We start from the raw sequence: 24,507 nt of genomic DNA, 5'->3' as shown, positions 1-24,507 counted from the left end.
AGTCCTTCAGTTAATTGCTAGATTATTCTTTTTAAAGCAAAATTCACATAATGTTACTCTACCACACCACTAATGACAATAATCTAACATTATTATTTTCTTACATGCAAAGCAGAGTCCTAAATATTTTATATAGGTTATTTCATTCAGCCCCATCAACAGCTTCATGAACCAGATACTGTTATTGTCATTTTCTGTTGAACAAATGAGGAAATTGCTTTTGAGAGCTTGAGTAACTTGTGATGTCACATAGCTAAGTAAATGGTGCAATCAAGTCCCAAACCAGGCAGAGTGACTCCAAAGTCTGCCGTGTTCATTTGTTAAGCTATACTGCCTCACATCTACTTCCTTTTGGTCCCTAGTGTCTACCAAATATAGTTTAAATTATATACTTTGATTCTCTACAGTCTGACTTCAGGGTAACAGTTGTATCCTATTTCAATTCTCTTATATAACTATGTTCCACACAAACAAGGTGACTTGCTAAGTTGGCCATGAACTTCAGTGTCCTGTGCCATAGGTCTTGCCATCACTTCTGCCTGGTGTAACCTATGCTTCATTTCTATCAGTTGGAATCATTCATTATTCAGGCTAAACGGCATCTTTTAAACTGAGACTTCTTGTATCCTTTCCAGTTCATGGGATTGAGGTCTTTATCTCTAATCCCATGAACATGTATACAACTCTTACAACCATTATTACAATTTGCTGTGGGTTGTAGTCACTTGTTGATATGATTTATATGAATTGGCTCCCTTACCTAATTACATAATTCTTATATGAATGATGGTGAGGTTTATTTTTCGTATTTCTAAAAATCTAGTCAGTGCACTTTCTTATATGCTCAATAAATGTTTATTAAATGAATAACTATTTGTTACTGTGGATCTCAGTAATTAGGATTATTGGTTTGGATTTTGGAAGCATCTGAGCTTGAGAGGCTGATGTGGAAATTCTGCATGTGTTAGTTTGATGAGACCGCCTTAAAAAAAAAAAAAAAGACCTTTATTGATAGCCATACTGTAAAATCTTTATCTTTGGGTTGGGTTTTGATTTTTCTGGGGAGTTTTTGAAGGTATAGGGTTTTAATATTTTAAATAGTAATCTTAAGACTATTAACCATAATGGACCACGGTAAGGAGAAGACTCCAAGAATCTCAGTAATAAAAAATACCCATGAGGTTAGAAAGCTTTATTTTTTACCTCCCCCCTCATTTCCTTTTTGGTTTTTTCCTGGATTTTAAAATTTGGTAACTGTTCAGTAGTCTATTCAGTACCTTTTGTCCAAGGAAATCAGTATAGTTCATCAATATTATTTTACTTATTCTCAAGACAAATTCAACAGCAAAGTAGAAGTCACCAAAAAAAAAATACATGTTCATAGTCCTTGGACCCTGATATGTTTTGGAGTTCTGAATTTGGGAGATTTTGGAAAAGTAATTTTATAAAGTAAATTCTGTGTTACTTTAGATTCCTGGTGGTATTTGGGCAGTACCTTATACTCAAACATATTAATATTTCTTTAGTGAAACAATATTCATACAAGGTGGAAAAAGTAGACACTATAAAAAGCTGCAGGTAAGAATTTGCCACCAAATGAGTTTGGGGCTCAACTTATACAAAGATTTTTAAAAAATTTCAGAGAGTCTTTGGGATTTCAGAGTTGTAGATAAAGAGTTGTGGACTGTTAGGCTTTTGCCCAAACTGGTGGCAGTGGTCTCTAGCTTTATCCATATCCTCATACCTACTGTTCCTGTGCACTCCAGGGTCTGTTCCATGTGAGATAGCCCCACAATTCCAGGAGTTAACACCCCAAAACCGTCCTACTCCCTAACCTCTCAGGTGGGAATACTTGGCAGCTTGTTCTGTACAGTCTCCCAGATGTTCTAATTGTGACCTTAGGCAAATTTGGGTAATTACTCAGTTTGGGTAAAATAATAATGCCTTATCTCATAAGCTTGCTTATCATATTGGCAACGAGGGCAGCCCTGGTTGCCCCCAGTGGTAAGCTGTTTACTAATATACCCCATATTTACTTTTATCTAGTTCTACCCCAGTGGTAAGCTGTTAACTAATATACCCTGTATTTTCTTTCTGTCTCACTTCTCTGTTCCCTTACTTGTCCTCCTGAAATCGCTTTCCAAATAGATTACTGGCACTCACATCAAAGTCAGCTTCTCTGAGGAGTCCGTTCTAACACATGGACCCCAAACAGAACTTGGATCTTGAATTAAAGAGCAGTCTTTCTGCAGACTTTCATATGGTTATTAATCACTGTTTTCAAGTTTTAAAATTTATGTTAAAGTTAGGGCATTTTCCTAGAGTAAGAGGAACATGTTACCAATTTATTAAAACTGCACCACTACTGTTTGTGTGTGTGTTTTTTTTTCACTGTTTTGTTTATAAATACTACTTGTCTTCCTTCTTCCGCTGCCCAGAGTCCAGTGCCTGCCTGTCCTGCTGTAAGCCCACTGACAGTTTGAAAATCTTGGCTATGATTTAAAAATTTTTAGCTGATAATGATTTTAAGTATTTGCCTCTATTCTCAGAGGAAATGCATATTCTTCTGACTTGAAGACCTTTAAGGCATAAAGAAATTGATATCCAATGGCAAATTCTCTGTCTGACCTATGGGAAAGTGATAGAATGATTTGCTCTGGAAAAACCTTTCTTGTACTCTCAGATTTCATCATGTTGGGTATAAGACTGAGTCCGACCTTTTGTTATTTATTGCTGTAAATGATTTTGTGTTCACTTTCTTGCAAGTGAATTGCTTGAGTTAGAAGTTGAGGTTCTTGACACAACTTTTAATCCATTAAAAAAAGTTAAATTCATATATAGAGGAACGGAAATCATTAATTACGTTGTAGCTCCTTATCTTTTTTGTGATACACCTATTGCTGTGGGTATAGTGCTCTAAAAACATCTGCTCAGTAGTCTGCTATAGAGGCACAAGAATGCTTTTACATGAATGCAGTAAAGTAGCAGATGCTTCTTAAAGACAACTTCTCAATTCATTTAGGGAACAAGTCAGTTCTGGATTTGTTTTTTGTTTGTTTGTTTGTTTTTCCTTTCCCAAGTGTGTCAACTATGCAGGCTAATGATTCCAAAGAGGTTAGAACTGACAAATCAAGTCACTATGTATGATTTTTCAGGGTGCTGAAAGTTAGGCTAAAAGCCTCATTTAATAGCACTTTAATAAAATTAGCATTTTTCTTCTTATGCAAATAATTCTTTGCCGTTATAAGTAACCAGGAAAATACATTAATTCAGTATTACCAGCCTATGCTTCTTTTATTTTCTTCTTTGGAAACTTCTGTTGAATGTTGATTTATCATTAGCATTGGAAATAGAAAAAGTAGTCCAATGCCCAGGCTTGGGAACAGGGAGACATGAGGGTCCAGCATTTGGAAGTCAAACATAGCTCCTTCCATATCCCCCTTCACAGTCATCCACAGGGCTGGCCTTTCCTCAATACAGTAGGCAGTTACCCATAGGGTGTATTCCAAAGGGTGCTAGAGAAGCCACTGTCACTGCCCCACATACTGTGGGCTCTGTAACAAGAAACTGCATCACTGGTGACTCATTAAGATTTCCATGTTCAGAGAACCTTCTCCTAAAAGCCAAAGAATCTTGGTAGTATTAATATACCCAGACTGTAACATTTAGTGTTGGTAAGTTCATCAGGTATCCTGTGGATTTCAGATCAGAGGGCTGGATTTAAGAGCTTTGTGCTGAAAGAGGAGAGCAAGGCCATGAAAAGCAAGATGCAGATGATACCCAGGATCAATTTTGCCTTCATAATTTTGTTTAATAATAGTCTACGTCACCAGCATAGAGTCTTTAAAGTGAATGCAGGCCTCCAGAGGGCTTGCAAAACAATCCATTGAGATGTGGGAAATAACATTAGAATTGCGATTTATATTTACTTTGATTTTGTAAAAGTTAAGCTCTACTAATACTTAACTTTTTGAAAATTTTAATTTTAAGAGAGATGAGGTCCTGCTATATATATTGCCTAGGCTGGACTTGAACTCCTGGCTTCAAGCAATCTTCCCTCCTCAGACTCCCAAAGTGCTGGTGTTACAGACATGAGTCACTGTGCCCAGCTGCTACTAATATTTAAATATGGATTGATGCTGGCATTGCCACTCCATGCATTTATCAGAAAACCAGATGCCATAGAGGTTAGTTATGCAAGGCATCTGGGACCTAGACGATAGGAAGGAGCTATCAGTGGTGTTTTCACTCCTTTCATTGCATGTTATGCATTGCAGTTTACCTGTGCCCTGGATTTCTGGGATGATATTATTCAATTGTAGTTAACATAGCTCTTACTTTTCAGACTCTGGGCTTTAACTGCAAAGAATCCCTGGAACAACAATAAAAAAAAGGTAAAAGGTACAAATAACAGTCTAATCAGATCTTTCAAAAATTGACTCTCCAAATTTAAAATTAAAATTATTTGAAATATGGATTTATATTTGCTATTATTAATGATGACCCTTAACCTGTGTGTTTATTGTACCTAATGACAGTATGAAGCAATCATTGACTAGCGACTCATTGAAAGGCGTCCAGAACTTGAATAAAACCTCTTACAGCTAGAGAAGGGGATTTAAATATGAGATTGTGATTTACTAAGTACAGCCAGTGATATACTTCCTCTTTATGGATCTGTAGATCTTTCTCATCTATTGCAACCATTAAAATCACCTATCAAAACAATGTAAAAAGACCCAAACCCAGATATTTGAAATGCCATGTTACAGTCAAGATTTAAAACACAAAAAGAAGAACAAAAAATGAAATATTCAATCAAATTGCTCTCATCAAAATATTACTGGCAAGAAAGTGTCTGCACCGTTACTAAATAAAATAAGTTGAGTTTTCTGTAGCATTTTATTTAGTGAATAGATTTACACATTTGGAACCCAGGGCTCTTTGACTATGCGCAGATTAGGACAGGGTTCTTTGAAGACTGAATGAAGAGAAAGGAAATTACTCTAATGAAGAGAAAAGAAATTACCTCTGGCTCTTTAGAGTCTACTTTGAATGAAGTCTGCTGCCCCAGGACTACTGAGCATATGGGATCTGAACATTTAGTTTTTGGGTGTCTGATCATCCAGGACTATGAACAGGACTGGCTGGCTGCTCAGCAGCACTGACCCTGGAGCCAGGAGGCCTGGAAAACCAGGTAATGATGTGCTCATTTGCCTGCTATTTACATCTGTCAAATTTTGAGATGCTGACTTTTCAATGGGCACCTTAAAATCAACATTTCTGCAAGTTTATTCAGCCACAATCACTGGCCCAGAAATCTGAGAAGCTCAATGAAGGGTGGGGGTAGAGGGCCAGCCAAAGCCCTTTGGTGCCTGAGCAAAGAGCTGGATAGGAGGACTACTTTTATTTGTATCCAGATCATCACCCAACTAAAAGAATGACCTTGAAATATTTTTCCTTCACCTTTGTCTTGTCCTTAAAATTTTTATATTTTTGTGTATTTTGTAATATACAAAGTATATTATACAGAAATACATATTCATAATTAATCAGGAGGTAAATATACACATATTAGGGTTGAGTGCTTAACTTTTTTGACTCCTAGTGTCATGATAAAAAAAGTTTAGAGATCTCTAATTTATAGGATGAAAATGGCAACAGACAATTTATAGTCATTCCACGTATTTATTTCACTTAACAAATATTGATTGAATGTCTGCTCTTTGCCAGGTACAGTTCAGGATGCTTGGAATACGTAAATGAATAAGACAGGCAAAAGCCTTGCCTTCACTCACATTCAAAGGGACATGTGTGCTGTAATAGAAGCCTTTCTAAGTCTGCCAACTGGATAAGGCCTCAAGATGAATTGTTACATTCTTATAGAACTTGCAACATTATATTCAAATAATTGTTTATGCAATGATTTTTTTCTCCCACGCTCTCTCTAGTTATAAGTTCCTTGAGAGCAAATACCATATCTGTTTGCCAACAAATCTCCAGTGCTGGCACTGTGCCTAGCTCATAGTAGATGCTCAGTGAACGTTAGTTGAATACTGTCCATGCACATGCAAGTGGGCACACATGTTTAAGTGATTTATTTGTAAAGCTGAGAAAAAAACTCGTGGGGGCATTCTCAAGCAGAAACTATTGCTGGGGGCAACAGAAAGTGTAGGCAGAGACTTTTTAGTGGGCTGCAGCAAGAGTTTGTCAGGAAGAAGCTTGGATAATCAGAGATGACAGGGGTGACAGATTCTAGGGGATTAGGTATTCTGGTAAACTTGGACAAAAACAGTTCCTAAAAATCTATCTGGGTGGGTGTTGTGATCGTTGAAATAAAAATAAGCCTTGGTTAAGGGTGATTAGGATACTAAAATGATCAGTGCTACATAAAACTGGTTTACACGTGAATGAAGCTGAAAAAGAAAGATTAAAATCTCACAAGCCAAATTTATAGATTTGGAGGTAAAATTTTATGTACTTGGGGACCATGTGCATTTTCTCTAATAGTATTTGTTGTATTTGTAGTTCTTTGTGTGATTATTGTTTAATATATTTCCTTATATTAGGATATAATATCTATTATTGTTCTCTCTTCTATTCCCAGGCCCCAGGACAGTGTCTAGAACACAGGATGGGAACTATGGCCTGCTGTCTATTTTCTTTTCCTCTTTAGAGACAGGATCTCACTCTGTTACCCAGGCTGGAGTGCAGTGTGCAACCTTGAACTCCTGGGCTCAAGCAATCCTCTTGCCTCAGCCTCCCAAAGCGCTGAGATTGCAGTCTTGAGCCATAGCAAGTATCCTGCTTTGTATTTCTGTACAGTTCACAAGCTAAGAATGGTTTTTACATTTTTATATGGTTAAAAAAAGAATTAGAAAAGAATAATATTCTATGACATTAAAATGATATGAAATTTAAATTTTAGTGTTCATTAATGATGTACTATTGGAACAAAGCCACACTTATTAATTTACATATTATCTAGGCTGTTTTTATGCTGCAGTGGCAAAGTTGAGTGGTTTTGACAGAGGCTTATGATGCCAAAGCCTAAAATATTTACTATCTGGCTCTTTAAGAAAATGTTTGTACACCTTTGATCTAGAACATTTAGTGTATCCTATAACATTTTTTGAATGAATGTATGATTAATTAGTATACCTACTATGTGCCAGATATATACATTTTATACATTATCTCATTTAATCACATTAAGGGAAAAGTGCCTTTATTTAACAAGTGAAGAAACTGAGGCATGAAGGGGTTAAATGACCTGTCCATTCTATGAGTGGCAGAGCCAGGGATTGAACCCACATCTAGCTCCAAATTCTGTGCTTTTTTATTTTTGCCTATACTATGCTTCTCTGAAATCTAGGTGTTTTTATCTGAGATTTTGAGTGTCCCCTTGAATTCCAATAGAAAGCTGAGAGCTTCATGTTGCTCTCATTACCACTGAAATATTATAGTATTATTTAAAAGCAACAACCACATCTTTGTCCCGGCACAAGCTTAGTGCCTGGCACGTCATATATAATTGTGGAAATCTTAAAGGGATTCGCCTGGTAAAAAGCAAGCAAAGAAACAAATAAATCCTTATTCATATCCATATATTCCGGAGACAGTTTTGAGCAAGGGAAGGAACTAGTGGCTTACTCAAACAGTTCCTTGCTGATTCCTAGACATGATGTTTCCTGTGCACGTGTGAGAGGGCCTGTGCTTTAGGATTCACAGTCCTCTAACATTCCTACAATGCCTGCCTCTTGGTCTATTTATGAAGGCTTTATCATTTTCACTCTTTGGCAGAGAAATTTACTCATCTCTGGATTTGAGTGTAGAAGTTTATTCATGTGCTGAAGGAATTTGCAGTTTATTCATCAAGACATTTAAAAATCTCACTTGTTTAAATTAGGGTAGTTCTATCTCTTACTTTAGAAAATGACTTTAGCCAAACTTCAGCCCATTGGATTTAATTATCATTGTCCTTTTAAGACTCAGAATTTCTTAGACCCTCAGGAAATGTAATGTAACATCGTAAGACAGGAAAAAAATGGAAAAGGGGAAAGAGTTCACCAAATGGAGACACAAGTCCTTTAATAAAATTCTGTTTAGTGCTTATAAAAAATAATAAAATGAAATTAAAGAAGGCTTTGAAATTAGGATTTTCAGGGGTAGGCAAACTAAGGTCTATGGACAACAGCTTGTTTTTGTAAATAAAATGTCACTGGAGTACAGCTACATACCTTTGTTTATGTGTTGCCAGTGGCTGTTTTCAGGCTACAGCCACAGAGACCTATGGCCCACAAAGAAGCCTAAAATATTTACTACTTGGCCCTTTAGAAAAATGTTTGCAGATCTGTGGAACTAGAGATATGAGAAAAATTAGAATAACTGGCCTTATTTAATATGGGGAACAAATAAATTTATTCATATTATATAAAAATAATGCAAGGATAAATCTAGTGGGAACTGATTTACTTTCTAGCAAGGTAACAAGGAAGAATTTTCTGGCTCTGGAGTTAAAACACAGAATGCCTTATAAGGCAAGTTTCACAGATTGGTGGTTACATGCGTGGTGCAAAATTTATTCCTTTTTGGCACTCCAAATTCCACTATTAAAGATTCCTTTTGATTAGGGTTATCAGCCACAAATCTACTGTTGAATATAATAATTGATAAAGGAGTAACATACTAAGCCACTAATGGCCTTTAATAGTTTAGCAAGAATTAACTAACCAATGAGAAGGAAAATGAAGGAAATTTTTATATAGGAGAAGATGAAGAAATGGGGCAGTGAACTGGGAGTTGGGGGTGATAAGCTGAGGTCTTAGCTTAATGGAAGTGAATTAGGCTCCCTCTGAGAGGAGACCAAATGAGCTAACAGTGGCCCTAAAAACATAGATGAGCAGCTAGTGAAGGCAAACCGGTTATGGCATAATTTTGGGTCTTGGTGAATGAATTTTCCTGACTGTATAATTCCATAGACTACAAAAGTAAAGAATCACAAAGTAAACCCTCCATGTATATGTGAGGCAAGACCTGCATAGCGTCACCAGGAACACTGCTTATGAGGTGGATTCTTAAAACCGATCCCGGAACTCCTGGATTAGGATTTTGGGGGTGGAGGCCAGGAATACATCCGTTTAACATTTCCCACCCCCAAGAATCTGATGGTCTTTGCAGGCTGGAAAGAACCCTGGGCTTGGAACCTGAAGGCTTAGTTTTGTGCCCTGACTCAGTTTCTTACTCACTGGAGACCTTGGGCCTTCCTCCTAGAGCAGAGGAACAAATTACATGATGTACATCAATAGGCTTAGAAAAACTGTAAACTGTTACAGTTGATGCTGGCCTTTCTTATGTCACATGTAAAGGGTAACTCTGAAGAGAAACACACTTGACTGACTTCTGAAGCTTGAGAATTTTTCAAGAGGTCAAAATTTTTCCCTCTTCCTCTAGTTTGGCATGATTTACATAAATAATTTCTGATTTTCAAATTCCTTATTCTGCTAATTCTTCACTTTTAGATGTATAGAAATAAGTAATAAGTGCAATTAAGTATTATTACTATTTTCTCCTGCCAAAGAACCTGTGTTTCTAGCATGGACTCTAAGAGATAGCCTCTTCCACAGTTCCGTCTTTTACTTGGCCTGTTTGCTAGCTTCCCAGCTCCCGGCACTTGCTGTTTCCTATGCAGTCTTAAAAGAAACAGGGTCTAGGAAGCACAGTGGAGCCAGCTGTAAACATCCAGAAAACTGCCAGATGTGCTCTGGCGGGTTCTTCATCCCCTCCCTCCTGCCTTGCCCTTGAGCGTGCCAGCCTGGAGAAGAGGATTTAATCCTGCACAGGAAACAGATTCTTCCTCTCAGTGGGAACCCATATTGGCCATGCTGCTGCTAATTCACTTTGGTTGATGTAGCAGGGAGAGTAAAGAATGGTACCTTTTTACCTCTTTTAAAAAAAATCAGTAGTAGTAGTGATAATATTACTGGGAAGGGGAGAGCCTCACTAAGATATTATTCTTGGGATCACCTTGTAACTACCCTTTTTTTGTTTCAGTGTTGCTTTGGATGCTGTTAGACATATGTTGAATCCACTGATATGTACCACATACAACATTTACAGTTGCTAAAAGAATGACGTTGTTTGCAAAGGTTCTTGTGACAGTCACTTACTCAGAAGCCACAGGGATTGTGAAAAAAGTCATTCTGGGAATTAAGATAGTGAAAAAACCACTCCACTGTATAATGATGAACCATGAAACAAACAAAACAAGAGCTGATTACTTAAAGTCCCACAGATTTTTTTTATAATTCACTTTAAATGTTTTAATAATTAAAATTCTTTATTTCTTGAGGAATTGATTTTTCAATGGTTTGTCAGAAGGCTTCATCCGTCGTTATCACTTCTAAAAATATTAAATGGCCGTTGGCTCAGGAAAATCAGCAAATGAAGAATTTATTACATTGCATCTTTCCATTGTGATGAGATGGTTTCTGTGTCCAGTCTTGAACAGAGCTAAGGACTGTCTTTGAACCAGCACTGCCCCTGTGTCATTCTTTGGTTCCTTAGCTGTGATTCCAGCCCAGTAATGTTAGATTTGAACTAAAGACCTGACTGGTAGAAAACAAACAAATCAACTCTCTTTTCCTCAAGGGATGTTATGAATAAAGCTCATTACTTATGTTTGCTCAGTAATAGAGATTATTAGTGATAGAAGAAAAGTTTTTCTTCCTTCCCTGTAGGCTAAATAGAGACATGGATCTCATTTCCAAGGCCCAATACACTATTTGGGTTTGCTTTCAATAAAATATCTATGAAGTGTCTTCAGCATGATCCCCATTTAATGGGATTTAGTTGTAAAGCTTAATTCGTATCAGATTTTCTAAATGAGAGATCACTGTCAACTTATTGTTAATTGAATTCAATAAAATCAAGGTTTCTATAGTTAATGTGAACCACTTAATCTTTTAGCTCTTGAATGAATGTAATTTTCTAAATACACATATCTTCATGAAATAGCAATATTTTGAGGAAAATCAATATATTGTGACTTCTTTTTTCAATGACTCTTAATATCAAATGAAATACAACTGGTCCCCCATATCTGTGGGTTCCGTATCCATGGATTTAGATAACCAGGATCAAAACTGTAGTTAGGACTATAGTGGTTGCATCTGAACTGAGCATGTATAGACCTTTTTTCCTGTCATTATTCTCTCAGCAATATAGTATAGGTATTTACATAGCATTTACATTGTATTAGGTATGATAAGTAATATAGAGATGATTTAAAGTATGGGAGGATGTGTGTAGATTATATGCAAGTACTATGCCATTTTATATAAGGAACTTGAACGTCTGTGAATTTTGGTATCCTTGGGGTAGGGGGGTTCTGGAGCCAATCCCTCATGTATACCTAGGGCTCACTGTATACCCAAATCCTTTAAAAGTCACATAATAAAAGAAAAATAGTAAAAATATTAGCAAACTACCTCAAAGTGTTATGATTATGATGTTCAGAACATCAGTCCAAATGAAGCATAGTGGTAGTTAAGTGGCATACTACAGTACAAAGAGCAGTGGTTTCAGTGTCAGTAGATAAGGGTTGTAGGCCTTCCTGTACCCCTAACTATAGTAGTCCCCCCTTATTGGTGTGGGAGATACTGCAGTGGATGCCTGAAACCACAGATAATACTGAGCCCTATATATACTATGTTTTTTCCTATACATAGCTGTGACAAAGTCTAATTTATAATGAGCACAGTAAGAGATGAACAGCTTCTTTTTGGCATATCCAAATTGCCAGTGTCACTACCCTTGTGGCTTGGGGCCGTTATTACGTAAAATAGGGATCACTTGAACATAAGCACTGTGATACCACAACAGTAGATCTGAAAATCCAGATTGCTACTAAGTGACTAATGAGCTGGTAGTGTCTACAGCATGGATACTCTGGACAAAGGATGATTCATGTCCCAGGAAGGCGGGATGGCAAGAGATTTCATCACACTACTCTAAACGGCGCACAATTTAAAATTTATTAATTTTTTATTTCTGGAATTTTTCACGTAACGTTTTCAGATCATGGTTGATCATGGGTAATTGAAAACTGTAGAAAGTGAAACTCTGGATAAGTGGGAACTACTGTACCTAGGTGGCATTGGGTAAGGCACCAACAAGAAGGGTATTGTTGTTTGTATCTGCAAGATGAGCGTGTTGGACTAGGTGGAATGATTCAGGTTTCTTTCACTATTAGAATTCTCTTCATTCTGTGTTCTGTAACATGGTATCAGAAACTTTTTAATCTTAATTTTTTATTTTAAATAATTTAATACTCCTTAAAGTAGATAGAACAGTATAATGAACACCCAGGGACTCATCAAACAATCTCAGCAATCACCCCTCATGCCAGTCATGCTCCTTCTACACTTCCATCCACTTACCCTTCTCCTGTATTATTTTCAAACAAATCCCAGACATTAGACTCTCTTTATTAACAGGATCCCTCTGTTATCTGTATTATTAGCACCTTGAGGTCTTAACATTTTTATTCAGTTTTTAACAAGCCTCAAATTGCCTCACTGTTCCTATGCTTTCCATTTCTTAATTGAAATTTTTTGAGATAACTATAGATTCACATTTAGTAATAAGAAATAACAATCCCATCTACCATTTACCCAATATCCGCCAGTGGTAACTTCTTCTAAAACTATAGTATAATATCAGAACCAGGATGTTGACATTAATACAATCCACTGACCTTATTCAGATTTCCCCAGTTTGACTTGTACTCATTGTGTGTATCTGTGTCTGTGTATTTGGTTCTGTACAGTTTTATCACATGTGTAGGCTTACATATCCACCACCATGGTCAAGATACAGAATAGTTCCATCACCACAAAGATATCTCATGGTGCCATGTTATAACCAGCTCTCTGCCCTCCAGTCCCCCAACACTAATCTGCTGGTTTTCACTTCAAAAGTGTTGTCACTTCAAAAATGTTATATAAGTGGAATCACAGTATATAACTTTTGGAGATTGACTTTTATCACTTAGCATAATTCCCTGGAGATTCATCCAGGTTGTTGTGTATATCAATTGTTTGTTCCTTTTTATTTCTAAATAGTATGGTATGGATGTACCACAGTCTGTTTAACCATGACCTGTTGAAGGACACCTCATTGTTTCAAATTTTGGGCTATTCTGAATAAAGCTGCTATGAACATTCATGCATAGGTTTTTCAACGCTCTGGGATAAATCCTTGAGTGCAATTGGTAGGTTGTGTGGTAATTATATGTTTGCTTGTATGAGAAACTGTCATGTGGTTTTCCAGAGAGGCTATACGCCATTTTATAGTCCAACCAGCAATGTATGATCTAGTTTCTCTGTCTTCACCAACATTTGGTGGTGTCCACTATTTTGTTTATTTTAGCCATTCTGACAGATGTTTAGTGATACCTCGTTATAGTTTTAATTTATATTTCCCTGACTGGCTAAGGATATTGAATATCTTCTTTATGTGCTTATTTGTCATTGGAATATCCTCTTTGGTGATATTTTGCATCTCTGCTCCTCCATTTACTTCTTTTTAGTCTTTAGGGTGGTGTGAGATTGCTGGTAAACCTATGAAGTTTGTTATAATGTACTTACATAGGAGGAAACAGATCTTCAGACTGAAATAGAAAATGTTGCTTACTAGGGTTCTTAGCTCTGTACTAGAATCTCCAGGAATACAAAAATGAGTAAGAGAAGAACCTTAGTCTTGAAGTTCTAAAACCATCTGGCACTTTTAACCGGAAAATAAAAGCAGAAAATGTGTAGAAGTCTGAGATTTCCAAATTGCATGACTTCAAGGAATGATATTTTCATGGTCATCATAAAGGTGACCACAAATGATGGAAAGATCCTAGCAGACACAAACGAAGGATTCAAATTCATCTAATATGAGTAAAGCATGCAAAAATGTCACTGTACGTAGATGACTGCCCAGAGCAACACTGGGTGACATAGTAGCAGTCCTAATTAGAGGACAAGTACCCCTGGCCTTCACAACCCACAAAGGCACTCAGCTGCCAGTGAGAACAGTGACTGGAGTGAGACTTCTAACAGGATTTTCAAGAAGCTTGTTCTGTCCTCTCCCTCTTATTTCTTGAGCCTCCTAGAGAATATGGATCTATGCCTAATTGATCACCAGTTTCACATACCTGATGTCAACCCCAGCACATTCCTGAGTGCTTAATTTCAGTTTGGATGAAGAAATTTTTTCCAAAAATTGTATCTTTACTAGCAGCACTGGGTCTCAGACAGTCTATTTCTGCACTTTTCTGTAGAAATTAATGACCCAAATCCTTCGATTCAGTATGCACTTAAGAATTGCACAGTGATGGTCTAAGAAGAGAAATGGCTCAATAGAGAAGATTAGAGAATACACACACACACACACACACACACACACACACACACACAGAGAGAGAGAGAGAGAGAGAGGTATGGTGACATTTAAAATCAGTGGAAAAAAGATGAACTATTGAAATCATCTAGGAAAATTTCTTACCTCACACTATATATGAAACAAAAATCAGTTGGATTAATGATCTAAATTTTAGTTTAAAAACGTGTGTATATAGTAAAGAAATTTAACATCTTTATAATTTGTAAGACTGAGATGGGATACAGCAGGAAGCCTTCTGATGAAGACATGTAACTTAGAAGCTATAAACAGAAAATGTACAGATTTGACTACGTAAAAGTTAAAAAACCCTTTTTGATAAAAAAGTACAACAAACAGTTGAAAGAAAACAGGAAGTGTTTTATATATATGTGTGTACATATGTCTATATTTCACATATATTCTTGCACACCTCTATTTTTCTATGGTGCAGACATACATATTTCTAATAGTAAGTTATTATTTCCAATATACAAACAGTTTATATAATTCAATAAGAAAAATGCAAACAATCAGAAAATAGTAAAGAGTAAAAACAAGCAAATCATGGGAGAATACAAATTACCAATAAACATATGAATAGCTGCTTGCCTTCACTAGTAAGTAACCAAGAAACTAGAAATTAAAACAATACGAAATTGATACTTAAAAATTCATCAGTAGGCAAAAATTAAAAACAATATTCAGTATTTATTGGACATAGGAAAAGAGCATTCTCAGACATTTTTGCTGGGAATATAAATTGATACAGCCTTTTTCTGAGGATGGAATTTCTGAGATTCAGTATCTCTTGAAATTTAAAATGCTCATACCCTTTGATACAGTGATTCCACCCTTAGGAATCTGCACCATAGAAAAAATAGAGGTGTGCAAGGGTATATGTGCTGTGATACTCATTGCAGCCTTATTTGTCAGTAGCAGAAAACTATAATCAACCTAAATTATCTAGCAATATGGAAATGTTAAAAAAAAAAAAAAAAACTATGGTGTGGTCATGCAGTGAAATATAGAGAAGGCATTAAAAGGCACTAAATCTATAGCAGTGACTTGGCAGCACGTGGCAGGATGCCCATGAGTGAAAATATCCACTCTAGGATCATATGTATATATAGCAGGATTTAAGCAGGGGCCGGGGTGGGGAGGAGGTGTATATGTGTCTATGTGTTTGTGTGCCAAAAATCAAAAAGTCTAAAAAAATATACTCTGGCCTGTTAATGATGTATATGAGGTATAGGAGTGCTGGGATGAGGGGAATTTCATTTTTTCTTTTATGTACTTGTGCAATATTTGTAATTTTTACCACCAAGATAGAATTATTTTATAATATTAAGAAAGAAAGGAAATTATAAATGCTAAGCAACCCAATTATTAACCAAAAAGAAAGAATTTGTTTAAAAGAATTGATGTAATAGAAGGTACAGATACCTATGCCTAATGAAAATTTAAAAACAAAACAAAATACAAAAATCTTTTTCTTGCTACTGTATTAATTTTCTGTATCTGGCATATTTATTTCCATGATTTCTCTCTGGTTATTTTATTGTGTTTAATTGATGGTGTTTACTGGAGTTTAGTGAAAAATATTTTGTAAACATCTCCAGTTGTGATTTATCCATTGTAATATCTCCCCAGTGAACTGACTGTGAGTAGGGAATTACAGAATTATCTGTAAAGGAGATACAGATCTTGAAAGTAGTCTGGGGCTTTGCTTATCTCCACAGGAAACCTTATTTCATATTGATAAAGTGTGAAATCTTTCCTTAGTTATTTCTGATTGTTCATTGTTGTTACTATTTTAATGAGAGGTAGAAATGAGCTAAACCAACCTGCTTCATTCCTTCTAGTACTAATTTAATTTCAAAGGAAATTCTTCAACCCCAATAAATAAGTGAATGTGGATGGAACCAGACTCTGACTCAACATGTCCAATTAATTGCTTCTAAACAGTAAGATACATTCTTTTAAAGGCCCCCAACAAAAAACAGTAAAAAATGATCACGTGAGAAGTGAGATGACTATCATCATCTCTGCTTACAAAACTGTTTCCAAAGTTGACATTAATATTTGCCATTTACTCTATTATAAATCAAGATTTATTGTAGAAATATGCCAAAGATAGCACAATAATGAGGAAAACAGAATCATCTCAGGTTTTGAAATATACCTAACAAATTCAACCTCTTGCAAAATAACTTTCTTATTCAAAATGGAACTGGGAATTGTTCAGCACACAATGAATCATCTTTTGGCAAGTACAATAGAATCTTTAGGGACATTTCACAGCCTCTTGTTCAATTGTTAGGATGTTTTTAGCTTTCACAGGTAGGGAAGAAGGTAGCTTGTATAGCCATCATCTTGTTGCTAAAATTGTACAGTAAAGATTTTTCAGGCAATAGATCTTTTTGGATTATTTTTTTCCTTTCTTTTTCTTTATACAGAGAGCTTCTTTGTGTCTCAAAAACAATCTGGAATTACTTAATGCTAATGTTTTCTGGTTTTACTATTTACCCAGGACTCAAATGTTAAACATTAATATGGGAAACTCCCTTTTCCTTGTCTCATAGCCTTATATTTATTTAACTGTTATTTTGCAAGAAGAAAATCTCCTCTTTTCCTCTCCATGTTAGTACTTTTCTTATTAACAAACCCATTTTCATTTTGTTTTTGCTTTTTTTCAGGAGGCTTTCGAGCTACCCTCAGATGATTGTGAAGTGATTGAAACTGCAGCAGTGTCCAAAGTGATTAAATATGAGTATCATGTCTTATATTCCTGTAGCTACCAAGTGCCTGTACTTTACTTTAGGGCAAGCTTTTTAGGTAAGACCATGTCTGAAGCTCAAAGTAAATTTATAACATTTACATATAAAGCAAAAAGCATATTCGGAAAATTATTCTCCAGAGGAAAAAAAATAGAGTTAAAAATAAGAAAACTGTGGGTGAGGTAAGGTTTTACCAGTAAATTTTCTCATGCTTCAGAAAGGGTATCAAGACTTTAGCGTGAATGATATCATCCCAGCCTTAAGTCTGATCTTCAGATTCTTGGCCTTTTGCCTGAAGTTGACTAAGCCCCCTGGCCCTTTTTCTTTACTTTAAACAAGTAGGAACAACTTAAAGCTACAATGTTTATTTACTTCTAACTTTACAGTAAAAATTTCTTTTAATCTGGGATGATCCCATTAACTCAGAAGCCCCTGTGCCTCCTTCCCCAAAAGCTAATAATTATTTTAAGAAATGTTTATCAATTAGCTTAAGCTGTATTTAAAAATAGCACTGACATTTCCTTCAGCCATGTATACATCTCTAATGCCTTAGCTTCCTGCGATGCTGTTACTCAACTCATTCCCTTGCCAAGAAGGTGGAACACCCTGTCTCCTTGGAGGCCTTAGCTAATAAAGCTTATTTAATCAGCAGCCACATGGTGTCCTCACCCTGCAGCGCAGCCATGACTTCCCGTTTAGAGTCCGCTGCCTAAACCGGGTCAGCACTGGGATGTGCTGCCACCCAGGCCCAGGGACCAAGAGGAGCCTCCTGTTCCGCCAAACCCTTGCCCTATTTCTCCTTTTGTATCTGGCTTGTCAGCAACATTATGCATTTTGAACAGCCTTCTGACTTTTTTCTGGATAGCTAAGACATCTGAATTTAGCCAATGATATTTTATTTTTCATTAAAAAGTAGCTTAAGCTGCTTGAATGTGTGTTTGGTAGATTTAATCACTTGCTGCCTTATATTGTTTAATGGTCTCTAATTTTGCAGTGTTGGTGGTTTAACAAGCACTTAGGATTTAAAACACAAGAAGAAATTCTCATAGACTCCCTGGTGAGAAGATTTTAATCTGAGGTGCAGTTCCTAAGAACTGACAATTTGGGGTAAATTTTCAACATGGGACATGGGGAATGGAGGACACTGATAGTTCACTAAATCACAAACTCTTGCTGTGGATTTATCCATATCATTATTACAAGCCTTTAAAACACTCATTTTATGGTAATTATATTTGGTTTAGAGCCCAGGGGTTAAAGGAAGTTTTTTGTCAGTGAGCTGTGCTATACTAAAAAGTAGGAGATATGTTTGTTTATTCAGGGGGAAGAAAATGTCTTTCTTGGTTCTGGATTGCAATGGCTCTGCCTTCTAGATTCAGAGACAAGTCGAGGCTGCAGGTAGAGGAAATAGAACTTTACTTCTTCAATACTGTACTTTCATATAATTAGTATTCACCATAAGCAGTTAATCACCAGAGAAGAGCTCCCAGAGACAAAACAAGTTGTTTAGCTTGTCAGCATTAGGGAATCAGAGGTGTTGAAACATGACTGCTTCTAGCTGGAAGTGGGTCTTGCCAAGGCCGGCTGATGAGCTCATATGTGTGCTTTGCTCTTATGTGCCAACAGCTCCCCTTACAGTACAGCACAGTAATTGTTCCTGCAAGTCCAATTATATTTTAATGACATTGGTGTAGTTTCTGTGATCCTTTCTTCATGATTTTCTATTCTTTTAAAAAAACACAATTAGCATTCTTGGCTTCTATTCGTATACTTTTACCATGCGCTCCATTTATGCCTTATAAAGGTAAACCAAAACAAGTCATTTATTTTTATGTAGAAGCATTCACCCCCCACCACCACTGCTTTGTGTTATACAGAGTGGGTATCAGGAATTTAAAATTTTATTTTGGCCCAGAATTCATTTAGTGCTTGTTCAGGTACCTTAAAATATCAAATTTAATTTTTGTGCAGCATACTAAATGCTTTCTGGTGGAGAAACATGAAGAATGGTTCTTTCTTTCCTTTATCATATTCTAATAATTTATTTTTTCTTTCCACCTAACTTAACCTCATGGATATTTTTAAAATGTATCAACCTTTACTCTGGAGTCACAATTTTTCATTTATTCCCCTCAGTCTTTTTTATTCTCCTTACCTTTTCCTGTGATATCTGATTACTCTGACTCTTCGTCTGTTTGTTGAACAAATCTCTGTCAGTGTGGTGAAAGGATTCCTAATGTCTTCCTCTTATTCCAGGCCCGGATTTTTCTTTGTCTCATTCTAAGAGAGTTCCGACCTAGAAAGAGGATGACTGTAAAATTTCTTGCCCAGGGGTCTTTTTTTTTTTGTTGCTTCAAAAATAGTTCACTTAGCCTTGTTTTTGACAGATATTTATAATTTCTTTTGCATTTGATTGTTAGTAAAAATTAATTTCTCTGCTTTGCTCTAAATTTTCTCCCTGTCCCTATTTTTTTAAGGAAAAGTAAAACAAGTAATAAATAGTTTCCATTTAAATTTACATTACCCTTTCTTGTATCAACTTGCTTCAATTTCAGAAGAAATCTTTACTGTTTCTTGAAATGCAAATCCCTTAGACTTTGAGTTCCTTTTCTTTATATGCTCCAGTTTCCACCAGACCAATTACTAGTAGCCCAAGACTCAGTTAACATGCCATCTATTCTTGTCACTCCCATGTCATGTCATGTCATATCGTATCGTATATTCTATTATATCACAATTTGCACTATAGCAGAAATATTTGTTTATATCTGTAAAATGATATGCTGGAACATAGAACTTCAATATAAAAACAAGAGTGAAGGAAATTAATATTGAGTGCCTACAAAGTGAGAAGCTTTATTTATGGCTTTGTGTGTATACATATATAAGATATATGTGTATATATATGGCTTATTCAACTGTGGCACAGCATCAAGTATTTAAGTGAAACGATAATGAAGAATTTCTAGCCATTTAAAAAATATAGCCCAAGAATGGAAATATTGTGATGGTGCCTACTTCAACTGCTATGCCAGGTTTTGAAGGCGGAAGTAATTCTGTTGTCTCCAGGAGACCTAGGACCCAAACCATCTATGTATCTTTACTCTTTAGTCTGATAATTTTCAGAGACTGTAGGAGTAGTGGACTTAGAAAAATAGAACATCCTGAGGACTCAAAAGTGGGTATCCAAACTAGCTGAAGCAGCTGTTCCACTTCTATAAACACGCATTTTTATTTAATCCTTGAAGGCAGACAGCCAAGTTGAGACAGCATTCTGCTTCTGCCTCTCATTTCTACTACTTTGGTGTACAGGAGCTCAGTTACCAAGTAGGCAATGTGGATTTAAGAGAAGAAATAAGCCCTTCCATCCCAATGTTCTGTTTTTCTCTAACTACTTCTGTCATTGTAGGTTTGGGAGAGGTGGTGGGACACAGTTAATACCATTTATCACTCGGCAGAGGGTGAGACATAATTGCACATCTGTCGAATAATAATAAATAGCCTACATTGGAATAGTGCCTTGTAGTTTAGTAAATCCACTCCCACAAAGCGTTGACATCTTCAAGTGCATGCTGTTTGTTTGTTTGTTTTCTTTTTCTTCTCCCCACTGTTTTTGAAGCATACCATATTAAAGAACTTTTTGTATCATGCCAGAGCCTTCTATCCACTCCCTATCATTCTTATTCCCCGAACTTTTTATGTCTCATTTTCCCTTTTGAGGGCTCAACTTTGATCAAAGCTAGTGGCAAATGTTTCAAAGGTGGTAAAACCCTTAGGCACATACATGATGGCCTTTGCCTTACCAGAGGCCTCGGCTTAAATATTTTCTTCTTACAGTTAGCTAGAAATGTCTATATTTATTGCATCTTGAATTCTGATTCATCTCTTTCTTTTCCTTTGTTCTCAATCTCTATTGAAAAATGGACCAAGTGGCTCTTCTTATTTTCAAAACATTTAATTCTTTGGATGACATATGGGTTCTTCTTGGGAGTTGTTTTGACATATTTCTTTAATTAGTCAGCAGGGCCATTTGAATAGAGGAGGAATCATTTCCTCCATTCAGCAAAGGAATGGCTGTCCTTTATGGAGACCATTCTATTATTGGCCCAGGAAATAAGGGTATAGAATTAAAAATGTAGCCTAAATATTTCATGTGAAAGATTTGTCCACTTGTTGTAGGCCTGAAGGATGCTCATGGAGAAATGAGGCAAAAGAATAATCAAAGAATAGTTCCTTCTCGAAGGCAGCATGAACCAAACTAAGATAAAGGCCAGGATAAAGAAAGAATAATGGAAAGTTTGGAATTAAAGCAGCATATAAATCATCAAGGAGGAAAAGGATTGTCCATGGTTTGCAACAAGAGGAAGTCTTTGGAGTGCATAGAGGAGAATGACAACGAAACAGGAAAGATAGGGGTTGGAGGAAGCTGAAGAGTAAAAGTAGAATAGCCATAGTTCTGTCCAACAGCTTGTAGAGGACAGCCGCAGGTTGGGTTTCTTGAAGAAGTTAGGAAAAGCATTGTAGAATGGGAGGACAGTGAGTGCCAAGCTATGGGGGCTGGAGAGAGCCCACCATATTTGGGGAACAGTGAAGGACCAGTTTGGAGTCGGGGCTCACTTAGGATGAATTATGGAACAAATAGTTGAAAAGATATGTTGAGGTCAAATTATGGAAGAGATAATGGATAGGAAGGGGTTGGAAGGTATAAAGAAAAAGTGAAAGAGTTTGAGCAGATGTGAATGAGACCAGAGGAAAGATTTCCTAGAAATTGTGCCTGAGTAAAACAGAAAGAAAAGGAATTGAAGGGTGGGAATGAAATTTGAAAACAAACAAAAAAAAGGAATTTGGCTTTTTCATTGTTTTTGTTATTAATTTTATAACAATTTAAACACAATAACCTCTTAGAGAAAATGAGTTGGGAAGAACATATTTTCAGGGAAAAAAGTATTATTGCAAGTATAGTAAGAGTTAAGGTTAAGGTAGCTTGTTGAATAGGAAGAAAAATAGTGGATTGGAGAAGTATTTAATGACTGGGGCAAAAATGACTCTAGTTAATTACTACAGTGAGCAGAAAATAGAAAATTATTTGACAGATAATTTAGGGTCTTATTTGTTGTAAAGAATCTTTAAGAAAGTTCATATATTTATATTTATGTTACACATATGTTTATGTAGACAGTAAATCTAGCCAAGGTCATGATAATGAACCGTAACATGAATTTTGGTGAATTAAAAATAGATTCTAGGGATTGAAATGAATTTGAAGAGCAAACACTGAAAGTTATTTTTAAAAATAATGAAAAATTATTTAATACAAATATATTTAAACTGAAAAGTTCAAATAATAGAGGAAATCTAGTGAGAATTATTTGTTGAACCATGTAAATATTTGAAACATTATGGGGAATTAGGATAGAAGTCACATGCTGGGTTAGAACATATGATAGCAATAGAATCTCATTGAAAAATCAAGCCCTGTTTTGAAAATGTAGTAAAGGACAGGTGCTAAAGAAATGGGAAGTAAAACTACAGAGACAGCTAATTAGCCAAAAGTTTTATTCTAAGCAGAGTATTGCTTAGCCACATAAACAAAAGGCAAGAGATTTTAGATGGAGAGAAAATAGCAAGGTAAGTACATTAATTTTATTAACCTGTAAGAGATTGTATTTTAGCTTTCTTAGGTGAATATTTGTGCCATATGGAAAAAACTTATCTTTGCTTACTATTGGCAAAATGTGCCCTGTTTGAAATACCTATTAAAATATACGTAAGTGCCTACTGTATGCACAACACAAATCTCATTAGCCTCTCTTTAAAATATGCTGAAACAAATCACTGCCTAACTTGTAACTCATGTATAGTTTCTCTGTTCCTTCAAAGTCATCAAAGCAGTGTTCAAGTCTATATGTTAGGTGCTGTTTTGAGAAGGCAGAGACTGCATTCCACGAGAAGGAGAACAGGTTGGATGGTGGAAGAAGGGTATCCAAAGTTCTAGTATAGAGTAATATAGTAGTAATAGTCCATAACGTGGGGATAATGTTTGAGGAAAGCCAGGAGTACAAATTGCTGAGTATTAATCTCAAGAGTTTGGAATCAAAACCTCAGAATACTTTGGATAGGATTGAAAATAGAGTGTTGACAAGGTGCGGTGGCTCACGCCTGTAATCCCAGCACTTTAGGAGGCTGAGGCGGGCAGATCACCTGAGGTCAAGAGTTCAAGACCAGCCTGGCTAACATGGTGAAATCCCATCTCTACTAAAAATAAAATAGAATTAGCTGGGCATGGTAGCGCATGCCTGTAATCCCAGCTACTGGGGAGGCTGAGGTGGAAAATGGCTTGAACCCAGGAGGCGGAGGTTGCAGTGAGCCAAGATCACGCCACTGCAGTGACAGAGCAAGACTCTTGTCTTAGGGGAAAAAAAAAAAAAAGAAAATAGACTGTCTTCTGCTTTAGAACCAGGAGACCTCAGGCTGTAGATATCCAGCTGGTAGTATGGTTCTTAGATTTCTGGATCAATAGTGGTATCACAGGGCTGATGTCCGAGGTATCTTATGGACCCAATGTTGCTTCCCTTGGGACCATTTTCTTATTCAGAGGTTCATCAAAATGGTCTTATATGTACTTCTAATAGGTTAAGTGATTCACTTAATTTAAATGGAAGGGTATAACATCACTTGCATTATTCCACGTTTCTTAACACTGTATGTGGACAGTTTAAGATGATTCACAATTGCTCCTTTTTGTGCTGTTGGGCATATGTTCATAAAAATAGATTGTAACACACATAAACTTTCTTGTGTAATTAAAAACATGTTAACATTTATTTTTCCTATTCAAGATTGCTAGACAAATATATAGCATTTTAAGCTAATAATTTTGAAAATATGTATTAAGCAAGACTTTTAAACCATCTAATTTTACTATATTAGATGTGTTATCCCTGGTTGCAAATAATTTGATAAGCAGGAAGAGGCTTATTGAAGGGTAGGTCATAGAGTCAACTGAAGGTAGTTGAATGACAAGGTAAGGGAATATCTGCCTCCCTTTAGCTTTAGTGGTAGAAACGGGGCTCTGCCTCCTACTTATTTTGGAATTTATCTCTCAAATTGGTAGTATGTTTGGATACTGAGAAATCACATATCTGCTATAGCTGCATCTGCTTAATGCTATGGATTTATTGAGTATGAGGGTTTTTTAAAGTATAAATGTAAAACATTTAATCAATTAATTTTATTATGATCATTCAGCCATTCTTAGAATGTGCTAATTACTCTAGAAATAATGTTGAACTTTCATCTG

The 24,507-nt window shown here is 36.1% G+C and overlaps 1 protein-coding gene across 4 annotated transcripts in view; it reads left to right on the top strand.

Annotated features, from left to right (window-relative positions):
- ATG10 (autophagy related 10) overlaps positions 1-24,507 on the top strand; it is a 277,769-nt gene that overhangs the window by 167,374 nt on the left and 85,888 nt on the right. For all 4 annotated transcript variants that reach the window (XM_037982167.2, XM_007977150.3, XM_007977143.3 and 1 more), the window contains one exon: positions 17,127-17,265. In XM_037982167.2, the coding sequence (XP_037838095.2) occupies positions 17,127-17,265 (139 nt within the window). The remainder of the gene's footprint in view (positions 1-17,126; positions 17,266-24,507) is intronic.

Source organism: Chlorocebus sabaeus, chromosome 4, assembly GCF_047675955.1.
Source record: "Chlorocebus sabaeus isolate Y175 chromosome 4, mChlSab1.0.hap1, whole genome shotgun sequence".
NCBI lineage: Eukaryota > Metazoa > Chordata > Mammalia > Primates > Cercopithecidae > Chlorocebus > Chlorocebus sabaeus.
The sequence above is the reverse complement of the archived record's forward strand: the minus strand, read 5'-3'. Positions and strand labels throughout refer to the sequence as shown.